Below are 14,096 nucleotides of genomic sequence, written 5' to 3' on the forward strand. Positions count from 1 at the left end.
AGAAAATAAATAGAAAGCTAGTGCTATTTAGGAGAGCTCTGTTTTTATTTCAAGACAATAAAGCAATTTTACAAGGCAGATTTTCTTTATTTTCTATTTTTACGAAACATTCAATTTTAGTTATGACCTGCGCGTTTCTGTGAGATTCATCCTTACTAATGCTAAACTAGCTCCAGGCATTCTGATCTCTAGTCTTTAGAGGATTAACCATCATAAATATTGCATTTGAAAGCCAGATTGTGAGCGATGATGATGCGCTAAAAGCAACGAGAGTGAAGAACTCAGCCGGCAATTGTGTTTATTGATTTATTTCTGATTTATAAAAAATGCAGGAGAGGACCTTGTGCCGACACTTAGCCTATGTAGAAATGACAAAACCTGAAAACTGTATGAGGTTGATTTGGGTCATTGAAATGTGTTACAGAATGTTAAATAGCATCTGTTTATGTTACAAAAACGGCATAATACAAACTGACAAAAATCAAAATAGATTAGTTCTTAAAATATTACATAGGGTACACATTTGATCAAGTTTTTATAAATAAATCTTTTAAAAGATCTAAAAATATACAAAATAATGTAAAATTATCATGATGAAGCAAATGTTAATACTAACAAATCAGCAATATTGCAGAATTTACTAAATACATTTATGTTATTACTCATATCCTGATCCAAATGTTGATCCTGAGTGCTGATACCACAAAATAAGCAAAGGTCAGAGATCAGGGGTCAAATAAGAGTGACAAAATCCAGATGGAGGCCGCTTGGAACCTGCAGAAGTTCCAAGGCTTGCGGGGAGGAGCAGAAGGGAAACGTGACCTGGAAACGGTACTGTGCATCCATCATCAGCTGAGACGACCCTTCACGCTCCTGCAGCAATGCCTGTAACCATGGAAACCAATAAACACCAGACGTCTAGGGTCCTTCACAATGACAAACTTGGATCTTTTATGATCAAATTTTTCCTCTAATGCACCAATAAAGGTAGAAACCGATTTAGAAAAGTTCACCCAAACATAAAGGGGAGTCAATGATGACAAAACTATTCGTTTAAGAAAAACCTTACCTGCACCTTGCGGACAAAAGACGGAGCTACTCGCTTTTCGAAATCATCAATGGGCGTGTATGAATTCAGGATTTTTACAATCTACAGAAACAGAAAACAAGAACTCAATGAAGCACAGATTATATCCATCAGTCTAGGTTGCAAAAAAAGGAGACCTTAATTGACAGACAGAAATTAAATATTTTAAACTATACACAAGTAATTGTCCTATATCGCCACGTCTTAAAGTCTGCACCTGCACGGATGAAAGCTCCGAGCATCTCTGCTTGATCTCAGCTGCATCTTCATCCGCAGTTTTGTTGACCTGAAGAAGCCAGGCCACCTGAGACAGCGGCCCCAGCGTTTCCATGGCGTTGCTGCCCTGCAGATCTTTCTCTCGCAGCCACTCCTCCAGGTAACTGATGTTACACCTGAGATGTGGTGCAGCAGACAGACACACCCGTCTGAGTATGTTGTATAATATTGTATCCCATAATGCAATGCACAATGGAGGAAACACTAACCATGATTCATGACGGCATACAGTATGTGCTGTGCTCAGTATGTACATTTTTGGACAGGTATGTACAAAAAAATGTGTGATGCAACCACACTTTTTTGACGTATGCAGTGTTTATACTGTTAAAGGGATAGTTAACCCAAAAATAAACATTTCGTCATCATTATTTTGTTGTTTAAAACCTCTATGACTTTGTTCTGTGCAACACAAAAGAAGATTGAGAAATGTGATGTTGTTCGCTTACCAGCATTCTTCAAAATATCTTCTTTTGTGCCCTCCGGAAGAAATAAACTCAGATTTGGAACGACATGAGAGTAAATAAATGATAAACGAATTTTCATTTTTGGGTGAACTATCCCTTATATTATAGTGAACAAACAGGAAGCAGTCTCCACCAGCAATGACTTTATTGCCACCACGTGTTATAAAAAACAAAAGTGCAGATGGGTACCTGATCTGCATGCCCTTGCGGCAGGAACACAGGTCTTTCCGGAGCAGGATGCTGTTGACAGACGTAGATCCGATCAGGTAGAAGAGTTGTCTGATCACCTGACCCTGCAGCTGCGTCTCCATGCCCTGCTGGTCCATGCAGGTGTGGAAGGCGGACAGCTGCTGCAGGAGGGATGTCACGCTGAAGGGCTCGCCGCGGGCGCGGTCATCCCCGTCCTCGTACACGCTGCTGGATCGCTTGCGGAAGCCTGTGGGCTTCATACTGGAGATGCCTTGAAGACTCTCGTGCTCCAACATCCCAGGAACTGGAGAAAAAACAAGAGTATGAATACTTTATTATAGGTTAAATGCATAAACGTGCAAGCAAGGCTCTGTAAAACATACCAAACTTAAAGGAACACCCAAAAATGAAATTTCTGTCATCGTTTACTCACCCTGAAGTTGTTCCAAACTTTGTTCGGATGAACACAGAGAAAGATATTTGGAAGAATGCTTGTAGCCAAACAGTTCTTGGACACCACTGATTACCATAGTAGGAAAAGTTTCTTTATAAATTTCTTTGTTCTGTTGAACCCAAAAGAGGATATTATGAAGAACATTGGAAAGCAAACCGTTCTGGGGCACTTTCGATGACCATTGTCATTTTTCCTACTATGGTAGTCAATGGTGGGAGTAAACGACAGAATTTTTATTTTTGAGCGTACCGTCCCTTTAATTAGCTTTTATTGAAATCTTATTTTTTAAATCTGTGACATGTATTTTCATACTAATCATGGGATAGAGCGCGTCCTCCATCACGCTGATGAACTGATGGTAAATGTTGATGGCAAGGTCACTGAGAATCTGTCTGTGCTCTGACAGGTCAAAGTTCTTCAGGCAGTTCTTATTCTGACGCGGCGTGTTGTGTTTCATGAACTCCTGTTGACACAAAACGAGAAATCATTTTGAGGGATACAGTATGTACGGTCTTAAAGCCAACACACAGAGAACTCAATTTCATATAATGGGGTAAAAGCAAAAAGCGCCAAAAAGTTAAAGATCCAATCACCTCTTCTCCGCTGTACTGTTTGAGGCAGTTGAGAAAGTGGTACGTGTTTGATAGCCAGAAGGACAGAATTTGAAAATTCTCCTGATGCTTCTAAAATCATTTATAATAGTAATTAAATATACATTATGCACAATAAGATTTACTTCAGGCTATGTGGCACACATATGTAAAAACACGGCCATCAAAAATGCAACAGGCACATCCGAGTCTTACCGTCATCGTCTCTTTGACAGCGGTGATGGTGGCATGCATGAAGGATTTGAGTTTATTCCCATCGTTCAGATAGTCCGCGTGTCTCACACACATGAAGAGAAGATGAGCGGCCAGACCGGGGATCATATGTACACCAACACCACGAGGTCTCAGATCTGGAGATGACACAGCATTGAATGTCAGTGTGCGTGTGTTTTTTATTGAAGAAATAGTTAAACCAACAATGAAAAGCCAAAGTTACCCAATATGAGTGTCCGGACGAGCCTGCCTTCATCCTCTTTCTTATACTCCAACATTCCCAGGTATTCTTTGGGCACTGCGGGAGCTTCTTTCTGATTGGCTGTTTAAAGAGACGAAACACGGAGGATGAGATCCCATTGGTTAACCTGAAGTAAGGTGACTGGAAGGAGTGTTACCTGTCTGAGTTGTGTGAAGAGCTTTGATTTGGTCTTGGAGTCTCTTTATCAGTCTGTCCTTCATGTCCAGCTGCTCCTCAAAGTCCTAAGACACGAGACAATAAGATCAAGATCAACACATTTTTGTTATATAAATATGCATATATACAGAGTCAAACACACACCATGTTCTCAGCTGTGAGGCGTGACGTCTCCTCTCTCAGTCTGCTCTTGGCTTCACTTTCTGAATGATGAGATTTCTGTAGCTGCTGATTCTCTTCCTGACGTTCAACGATCTGCCTTTCCATCTCATCTTTGCTTCTCTCCATCTCTAGAATCCTCTCCTCCAGGTGCCTGTGAAGAGATGTGCACACAGCATCCTTAAGACTTCCTCTTTTGTCACAGGAAATGTAATGCTAATGTAGAATTAAACAAACATCTCACCTTCTCTGTGATCGCTCTTCTTCAACCGCTAGCTGGAGATCCTTAGACAACTCCTTTATTTTGTCTGACACATGACAATTCAAGATTTAAGATAAAAATGTTTCAACCCCAGAAAAGGTCCCATAAGCTATTGCTTAACAATTTATTGTTATCAATTTATTTATTATCATATAATGACTCTTTAAAACGAAACTGAATTCTCACTTGTCATCTCAGTACTCTGATCCTGCAGCTGCGTCTCCAGCTCGTGTTTGTTACGGGTCAGTTCTGACACCTGCTGCTTTAGTTCTGGAATCACCTGTGGACACAAAGCAACACATCCGCTGAGCCTCTCTGAGCGCCTGTGAGGACTGCAAAAGCAGGTGGACTCGCAAACAGATGGACTTTCGCACCATATTATCGGCAGTGAGACGGGCCACTTCCTGTGCGATGCTGTGGTTGACGTTGCTCTTCTCCTGAAAGAGAGCTTGAAGTTGCCCGTTCTCTTTGTTTAAATGTTTGTTTTTAAACTCCAGTGTTTCCACACGGCTCCCATAAGCTTCCTTCTGTTCGCGGAGCTGGTTCTCCATCACTCTGGAAGAGAAACACACAAATCCCACAATACCACATACTAAACACACAGGCAAACAAAATTCTTCATACTAAGTTCATACTTAGCAGCCTTCTCCATTCCATCGAAGGCAGCCAGAAGATCAACTTCACCATTATTATCCACGACTTCGTCATGCAACCTGGAGTTAAAGAGACCATTAGTCTGAATTAAGCAGATGCAAATTCTGACAGAAAACAATCAATCAACAAATAACAGTGAAGTAAAAGCACCTCCGTATTAACTCCTCCTCTGTAGCTTCACCCAGCAGCTGCCTCGTAATCACACTTATCTTAGCTGAGAACAGAAAAACGGATGAAACGTCACATTACATAACCTGATACAAAAGAACCTATAGCAACACAACAACATACTACAACATAAAATGTAACATACAGGATAACATATGATATAGCGCAACACATAACGTAACGTAGCGCAACACATAACGTAACATAGCGCAAACCCATAACAAAACGTAGCGCAACACATAACATAACATAGCGCAACGCATACCATAACGTAACATTGCGCAACACATGACGTAACGCAACACATAACGTAGCGCACCACTTAACGTAACACAACACAAAACGTAACATAGCGCAACACGTAACATTGCGTAACGTAGCGCAACACGAAACGTAGCGCAACACGTAACGTAGCGCAACACATTACATAACATAGCGCAACACATAACGTAACGTAGCGCAACATATAACACAATGTGTAATGTAACGTAACATTTGAATGCAACAATGTACATAAGAATGGGTTTGCAAATGTTTTACAATCTATGCAAAGTGCAAACTGTCCTTTTCAAAAAACAAACGTAGAACAAACATAGCATCACATAAAATGTATTGTAATGCATACGATGATAGCTCTGTGTCTGTAAAACTGTACCTCGGGCTTGTTGACTTTGAGCTTTGATGGTTTTGTCAGCTTCATCTTTCTGCATCTGCAGGCTGTTAATTTCTTTCCGTAAATCTGGTATGACCTGCAAACATCACAAATACAATAAATAAACATTTTCTGTCTGAGTGACATAAAGAGACACACAAAAAACATCTGAGAAAATGTGAGCGTCAAAAAGTGTTTAGGTAAGATTTACCTTGACGTGTTTGGTGAGCTGCTGCAGTTGTTCCTGCATTTCTGCATAGACGTGTTGATCTTCCTGCAGCTGCGCCTGAAGTCGGACTCGCTCCTCTCTCAGTCTGCGGTTCTCCTCTTTAAGAGTCTCAATCTCTTTCTCTGTATCCTCTTTCTGGAGTTCACTGCTGTGCTCCGCCACTCTGACACAACAGATACGGACAAACAGATAGCCATCAAATCAAAATGAGGCGTCAAGGGGGCTGCCATAAATTTACATCAAAACCGCTCAAATATCAAGCTGTTTTATGTAACACCAAAGAAAGTTAGAAAGGAAGTCATTCAAATAAGCACTTCTCTTACTTTCTAAGTCTTTCTTCTCTTTCTAAATCTTCTATCAGTTTTGTCTTCATAACCTCAAAGTTATCTGAAAAACAGAAACCCATCACAATCACTTCCAGTCTTTATTATCACTGTTGAAAACCAGTTGAGTCTGACTTCACCTCCCATCTGCTGCGTCGTGTCCTTCAGTCTCTGCTCCAAAGCTTTATTCACCTGGATAAGTTTCTCTTTTTCATTCTGAAGCACAGCAATTGCCTTAGAGAAGAAAAAAGCATAAAAACCGAATGTCTGGATCTTCATAGAATTAAAGAATATGAATATAGATTCTTAAAGAACGTGAATCAGACCTGATTGGCCTTTTCTGTGTTTTTTCTTTCATTCTCTTCTAAAGCCGCCCTCTCATTGGTTACTTTGCTACGCTCCGCCTCCAACGCCTGAATCTTTTCCATTCCTTGTGCACGTGCTTGAGACAAACTTGTGATTCTTTCCATGAGGCTCATATTCTCTTTATTCTAAGAGAGGAGGAGAGAAAAGGGGTCATTTTTAAATCATAGTGGAAAATGACAAAATGAAAGTTGTCATTTGTGTCTATTTAGACGTTACATCCAAAGTAATTTTACAGGGTATTCAAAGTACAATATATGTTTTATGATCCTCTAGGTTCATGGTTTTTGACTCCACCTGCTCTTCCACTTTCTTGCGAAGCTGCTGGACTCTATACGAGAGCTGAACGTTCAGGACCAGCCTGCGCATGGTCTGAAATCTCCGGCGGACCAGCCAAGCTCGAGCGTACTTCTGCAAAACCAAAGCCTTGTGTTCTGCTACCATCTACAACACGACAGCACACACACAGACTATTACACATCTGCATTGACTCTTTTCAGCATCCTCGGCTCACAGCAAGGCATATGAGCACAGTCTGAGCTCTTAAATTTGTTTTGCCTTTTTGTAGTGCTTGCGGGCCTTCCATCCTCTGGTGAAGGCCTGTATGGTGATTGTAGCGATCCGAACGAGCTGATAAACCTTCCGTACCAAATACCCGCGACAGTGTCTCTGAATGACCATAGCGGCCCAGCCCTGCTTCAATGCCAACGCTGTCACCGTGCACCTACGTTAAGAAAAACAAGAAACATTTCACACAGTTTTCTTACTCACAAAAATATAGGACCCTATAGCATGCTGGAATTAACACTCACCTGATCTTTCTCTTGCCCCGGATGTACTGCTGGATGGTGACAGCTGCTTCTCTCATGTGCAGGAACCTGCGTCTCTGCCTCCAGCCCCTCACGTGCTTCTGGATGGTCACGCATGCGGCACGAAGATGATCCAAACGCAGCTTCTCCAGGTACGCCACCTGTCCCGCCCGGAAGAAGATCTTGGTCCGACCAAACTTGTACTGGTTGGAGTCCTGCACGTGTAGGAGACCAGAAATGATGTTTTTAGAGCATGCACACATCTGGTTAAAACACAATTTCAGGTTCCTCAAAACGGAGGTTGTCCTACAGGAATGAGTCTCTGTAGAACCATCCTGCACGTCTGCTTCTTCTCTCCCGACTTCAGCTCCGACTGACTCATCAAAATACTGTAACGGCTGTAAAACTCATTGTATGTCCACCTGTAAAGAGAGAAAAAAAAGGATTCGAGTAAATGGGGAACTATCCCTTATTTCCCCCAAAACTTCTGTGGAACGCAAACAAATGCATTTTGAGAAATGTCTTAGTGGTTTTGTGTCCACACGATGGAAGTTAATGGGGGCCGTTTGGTTTCCAACGTTCTTCAAAACATCTTTTGTGTTCTGCATTCCCAATGCAACTGCTTAGTTTTATTAGTTCAAACCAAAAAGCAGAATTGTAAGTAAATAGGAGCTCTGGGAATCTGGTAGGGTCACCTGGATGGGTAACTTTGGGCGCTGATGCGGATGGTCTCCAAAACTCCACAGGCCCTCAGCTGCTGTACCACACGCTTCGAATCGTACCTGAGCAAACACATGCGAGGTCACACACACAGATATATAAACGTATGTAAATCTATACTGTATAAGCGTCACCTACTCAAATGGCAGTTTCTCTTCATTTGGTTTAATGCAGCGCACATAATGCGGCGTGGTTGCGTTTAGTGTCTCCATTAACAGGTACAGAGAACTGCGAAACTATCACACGGCAAAGAAAGTTGACAGTTATTTACTCTGACGAGTAAGCTAGAAATCCACATGCCTTCAAATATTCTTCATGATTGTGTACCTTGTCTCCTACTGTGGACTTCAGCTGTTTGTTTGAACCTTTGGTTCTGGGTTGCGCCGGTGTCACTTTTATATTTTTGTGACCAGAATTTGGTTGCTCTTCTTGAAAAAATTCAGCTAAGAGAGAAAACTAACAACACAATTTGAAATCATACAGTCAAACGATATTATGATGGCATTCAGTTTTCAAGTACAATTAAGACTATTGTGATTCACATTTCGCGTCTAAAACCGCGCGGAAAACGCGTGCCGCGCCGCTTTCTCTCTTCAAATGACCCGCGGTGCACGCGTCGCCCCCTGTTTGCGCACGCCTGCCACGCGACTACATTTAAAACAACGAATATGCGTGCGTAAAAGATGCGAAATGTGAAACGGGCCTAAACCGATAAAATTGTTACCTGACTATTGCGCATGATGCTGACCAGCTCTTCATAAAGAGTGTCTCTGTTCTTCTCCAAAAAACCTTTACACCGGTATTCCACCTTAAAAGACACAAAAAACAGATACAATTTACATCATATTTGAAGTAGAGGATACAGATGATACAGATAATCGTATCTCACCTTGTCGGCAAAATGCTGAATCACAAAAGAGTCGTTCGACAGGCGTGGTTTCTCAAACATCGCTTTTGAGCCTAGAAAATTGTACAGTTTTTGCAGCCAATTCTTATCGGTTCCTTGAGGGAACTGTGGGGAAATCAACACACAAAAGCAGCTATTATACAGCGACATTATATGACATTTTCTATATTATATAACCAACTCCAGATGAAAAAGAAAAGTGAGAAATTAGAGTTTGGACACTATGATGTTCTCACCAAACACTCCTCATCCAGCAGGTCCAAAATTCCCATCTTAGCCTCGATAAGATCAATGACGGGCTGGTTGTCATAGAAATCGATGAGCGTCCAGGGAATGTCCTCTTTCATGTATTCTTCTTGCTCCAGTTTAAACACGTGCTAAAAGAGGATAATCCCGTTCTGTGATAACATTCCCTTCAATCTTCCAAACATACATAAAGAAAGGAAACGCAAAAGAGGGTGAAAATGAACCTACCAGGTTAAACTGTTGTTGCAGTTTCTCATTGGCGTAGTTAATGCAGAACTGCTCGAAACTGTTCACATCAAACGTCTCAAATCTATATAAAGCAGATGTTACATTAGTTGACATTTATTAGTTAAAGTTGAAGGTAAGAAAGTAAATAAACAAGTAGCTAACGTACCCATAAATATCCAACACCCCAATAAATGAATGTTGTTTCCCAGGGACCTTTAGTGACTTGTTGATTTTGTGGATGACGCAGTCGAAAAGATGGGCGTAGGTGTGTTTCGCCAGGGCGTCACGGGCATTGACGGCCCGCTCCCGGGGCTGCGGTTTGACCACGGTTTCCGCTGATAGCACGATCCGCCGATTACATAACCAGCGACACATGTTTTCCAGGCTGACGCCCATTAGGTCACAGAATATGGACAGGTGAGGGTCGCTGGACTGGGGAAAATAGATGAACAATTTTAAAACGTTTAATGAAACATCTGGGCACAAAGACCTAGAAGATTCTTAATCGTATAATGAAACACATTTCTCACATTGACGGAAGATTTCTCTGAGTTTTGACCCTTGATGACTGTGTTTCCTAAATGCAGAATTCCAGCAAGAACCTTAAAGACGTCCATCTGAAAACTCTCCTTAAGACCTGGACAAAGACGGTTTAACACAACATCGTCAGCAATATTATTGATGGGTCTTCATGGACTGATGCTCATGTTTATTAGAAGCTGATGAATTAGATTTACGATGTACAGGTTTTATGTAAATCTGTTTTTAATACCCAGCAAGTTGAAGGTTCTGCGTGTTTCTGTCATATCAGCTCGGTCGTCCACACCCTCAATCTCTACCTCACCACCCATGCAAGTGTAGTTAAACTCTTCTGCACTCACTAATGGACAGAAAATGAATGTATTGAGTTATTTAGCACAGATAAACAAAAATTGAAAATTTGATGCTTGAAATAAATGGAAAGAAAATGAAAGAACTCCAACAGTCACAAACAATTTTGTGTTTAGTTACATTTTGATCAAATGTGCGAAGTAACACTTACACAGTCTCAAGCTTTTGAACTCTGGTTGATCCGCACAAGCGCACATTTGATAAAAGATGTGATAATTCCTCTCATTCTCTGACTGCACGGACAAAAATGAATTTACAGTAAGTGCTTTTATTTTGGTGTTGCATGCAAACACAATCATACAGGTTTGGAACTACAGATTAAATCACAGAATTATAATTCTTGTCACCTGAAACACGACTCTTGACTTTTCCAGCAGGTATGTCCTCATGTTAGCACCAATGATTTGGTATCGTTTGTCGAAGCTTATCTCAGTGTACTTCCCAAAGCGACTGCTGTTATCATTTCTGGTAGTTTTTGCGTTGCCAATAGCCTGTGAACGTAAGAAGGGATTTGTGCAAAGCAAACATCTACAGTATATGATGCGTATCAAGATAACAGACGTCACCGAAAGTGCCGGACTGGCCTTACCTCAGTGATCGGGTTGGACGCCAAAACTTTGTCCTCCACTCGAGTGTTGTTGCTTGATTTGCTCACCGTAGCAAAATATCTCATTGCATAGCGAGCAGATACGGTCTTTCCAGCTCCTGACTCGCCGCTTACAATGATGGACTGATTCTTGTTATTCCTATAGCAGAAACAACAATCTTGTATCGTTTATATACGCACCGCGTGCAGTAGTTGGATTTGTCGGTACTGTACCTGGCCATTTGTTTGTAAGCCTCCTCAGCCACTGCAAATATGTGAGGGTCCAGGTCACCCATGTTTTGGCCGGAGTACGCGTGGATGACCGCGTCTCCGTAGATGGGAAGCTGTTTGTACGGATTGACCGCCACCAGGATAATACCTGAGACGTTTAATAATAAAAATGAATGAACAGCACAGACATCATATTCTGAAGGGGTGCAGTACTTACCACAGTAAGTGTAGATTATTTTGGACTCGACAAATCGGATTTTGAGGTTGTGCAGGACGGCCGGTTCGTGGAGGTAGCTGAGAGCCGTCAAGTCATTCTCCCCCACCAGGATGTCTGGGTTACGGAGAGGAGGCAACTTCTCACCCCCTTCCAGAGGATAGTGCAACTCCTGCAAGACAGATACTTTATCAACCAGATTTACTAGACATAAATCCAATCCATCAAGTCACATGTGATGTCATTAATGATGTCATATGTATACATGTGTGTGTGTGTGTGTGTATATGATATATAGTCCAGTGGTTCTCAAACTGGGAGCCGTGCCCCCCTGGGGGGGCCCGAAGATGGATCCGGGGGGCCACAGATTTTGTGGCATTTTATGAAATATAGAAATTTATCATAGATTTTATGCAATCAAACATAAAAAAGTAAGACCACATACTAAAGGAATTGATGTTCCAGCATTGTATAACTGAATATGTTTTTGGTTTAAATAAAATTATAAGTTTAAGATTATAAGTCTTTATTTGGGGGGCCGCAAAGCAATGCATTCTACACAAAGGGGGCCTTACAACAAAAAGGTTTGAGAACCACTGATATAGTCTATTTATGTAACAGTATATAAATATAGTGTTTATGGCAAGAAACTTGATTTGCATATTGTTCCAAATATGCGTATATCCTATCTGAATATAACTTGGGATCTGTTAAGCATTCGATTCTATACAATGTAAATGTATTTATAATGTAAATAATTATGAAGGGCTAACAAGTTTTCCTCGTGTAAAGATGAAAAGTGTGATGTATATGATGCATATGATGTATATGCTGTCTCACCGTCCCATCCTCCAGCTGCAATTCCAGCTCTGTGTCTCCTGGCTGGAAATCTTTGAGGATTTCCGCAGATTTCCACACATGTTCAGTGTCAGGGATCCAAACCCTGTTATACTAAAGTATACATCTTACCTTAACACTGTGCACTGAGATTAATTACGTTAATATCACCAAAACTACCAATGAGAAGGAATTTAACCATATGTCACGCGCTATAACTCTCTTACAAAGTTTTACCCAACAAAGTCAGTCGTTAGTCTTTGACAACATTATATTACTCTCAAATGTATACATGTTAACTAAGTTACCAACAATGTCATGTTAATAAACAAAGTTATAAGCAATGAAAGCAAAGCACTTTCCTTTTCGCGCATACCTTTGTGTACAACTCCGACAAAGCCATGGCAACAGTCCAGTCATTTCACACAGACTTCCTTCATGAATTGAAGATTTTCCAAACAAAAATAATATTCATGATCCTAACTTTTTGCCAATGGCACCTGTTACACGTCGGTGATGTTCTGCGGGAACTTCTGCGGGAAGTTCCTCGCGCAACCTGCGACCGCTTGAGAAACTAAGAATCCTACTATGGCAAACGCTTGCTTATTAATATTCATGAACCGAAACTTAGTCATCAATAAACGCAAGACAAAATATTGCATTTTACTCCCTTACTTTTCGAGAAAGCGATTGCGATAAAGTACTAATTTTACGAACAAAATAAAAGCTAAATAATACATCTTAAACAAAACCAATGTGTCCACGACCTCTGTAATAGTCTTGAGATATGCCTTCGCTATACTGGGATTCGTAACATTGGCTTCCCGCGGACTTCTGCAGCTTTCCACCGCGCGCGAGCGAGTCTCGTGACATGTTGCTTATCATAAAGGTGTGTTCATTTGAACAAGGATTTGACAGACAAAGGGAACAGGATACTGCTTACTCATACAAGTATGCGGAGAATTGATCCTGAGAGGACTAACGTTAGACACGAAGACAAGTTTTCTTTTGATTTAGTGTAGAGATCCGAATACAACAGTGAGACAGTATGCTTAAATGATCTTGTTGAACAAACACCAAAAGTGCACTCATGACCTAGTTAACTTACATTATGCACAGATTATACTGCTCTACAGTAATACTGCTAATATTTGTAATCAAATAACCGTATGCGGCAACGAAAGATTTTTTTTATTAACACAAATATACAACATGATGTACACTCTGCAGAACGCGTATAATAATACATATTCATATTAATACATAACATGTACATCCAGAAACAAACCAACTAACCAATGTCTATTATTCAAATATTATATATTCATAAAAAGTATTACAAGTCTTCATTGTTTTTTTTTTATTGACAATGCTTTGCAAACTGGTGCAACAAAGATAGGCTACATCCTGATCGCGTAATCTTAATTGGTGCGCTCTGATTGGTTGCAGGAAATATATACCGCGGTAAAGTGCTGCCGAGTTCGCCAGAACGTCAAAATGTCGCATAGAATCACCAACAAATTAAAGCCTGCCTGTTGGTTCTCTTCCAAGGTCTACTTTTTCCGATGGAACGAAACTGTTTGATACCCCTTTTTACTATTTTGGCAGTGGATGTGTTGCCGAATATATAACGTTACGTTCTTTACATCATCGACCCCACAAGCGTGCACACTAAATACTAAGAACGTACGGCTCTTGCGTACAATTAAGTACTTTGCGCTGTGGATTCAAGAAAGTAACGTTACGGAGTAGCCTACGAACTTGGGTGAGTTGTGTTACCGAATTTGCAGACTAAAATGTGTTTTAAAGCCCTTAATTAGGGCAACACTACAGCTAGATAACTTAATTGTGTTGTTTCGATTGCTTCTGCCGCGTGGTCGCATGTTGCCACCACTTCCGGTT

General features: G+C 41.0%; 1 protein-coding gene across 1 annotated transcript; it reads right to left on the reverse strand.

The window, feature by feature from the left end:
- Positions 1 to 36: 36 nt before the first annotated feature.
- Positions 37 to 12,993, reverse strand: myo5c (myosin VC). The gene is made up of 41 exons (XM_057329680.1): positions 12,571 to 12,993; positions 12,198 to 12,308; positions 11,361 to 11,529; positions 11,147 to 11,291; positions 10,916 to 11,072; positions 10,674 to 10,817; positions 10,478 to 10,559; positions 10,208 to 10,315; positions 9,966 to 10,072; positions 9,602 to 9,867; positions 9,436 to 9,517; positions 9,198 to 9,338; positions 8,944 to 9,066; positions 8,779 to 8,862; positions 8,382 to 8,510; positions 8,193 to 8,290; positions 8,030 to 8,116; positions 7,645 to 7,756; positions 7,338 to 7,549; positions 7,084 to 7,249; positions 6,823 to 6,969; positions 6,489 to 6,653; positions 6,303 to 6,396; positions 6,163 to 6,226; positions 5,822 to 6,002; positions 5,614 to 5,707; positions 4,941 to 5,004; positions 4,772 to 4,849; positions 4,511 to 4,691; positions 4,323 to 4,416; positions 4,119 to 4,182; positions 3,860 to 4,028; positions 3,696 to 3,780; positions 3,521 to 3,619; positions 3,280 to 3,434; positions 3,067 to 3,156; positions 2,786 to 2,936; positions 2,020 to 2,323; positions 1,305 to 1,479; positions 1,070 to 1,150; positions 37 to 885 (listed from the first exon to the last, which is right to left on the reverse strand). The coding sequence occupies exons 1-41, from the start codon at positions 12,595 to 12,597 to the stop codon at positions 733 to 735; spliced, it is 5,238 nt and encodes a 1,745-aa protein (XP_057185663.1). The 5' UTR covers positions 12,598 to 12,993; the 3' UTR covers positions 37 to 732.
- Positions 12,994 to 14,096: the final 1,103 nt, after the last annotated feature.

The sequence above is a fragment of the Triplophysa rosa genome, linkage group LG3 (genome assembly GCF_024868665.1).
Source record: "Triplophysa rosa linkage group LG3, Trosa_1v2, whole genome shotgun sequence".
NCBI classification, from domain to species: domain Eukaryota; kingdom Metazoa; phylum Chordata; class Actinopteri; order Cypriniformes; family Nemacheilidae; genus Triplophysa; species Triplophysa rosa.

What these genes read in the sequence shown, in the direction of transcription:
- myo5c (XM_057329680.1), bottom strand. Translation starts at nt 12,597, where the DNA reads ATGGCTTTGTCGGAGTTGTACACAAAG. An exon ending in GCTTACAAACAAATGGCCAG is followed by an intron (nt 11,073 to 11,146) that starts GTACAGTACCGA and finishes TTTCTGCTATAG; the next exon opens with GAATAACAAGAATCAGTCCA. An exon ending in TCTTCACACAACTCAGACAG is followed by an intron (nt 3,620 to 3,695) that starts GTAACACTCCTT and finishes CTCTTTAAACAG; the next exon opens with CCAATCAGAAAGAAGCTCCC.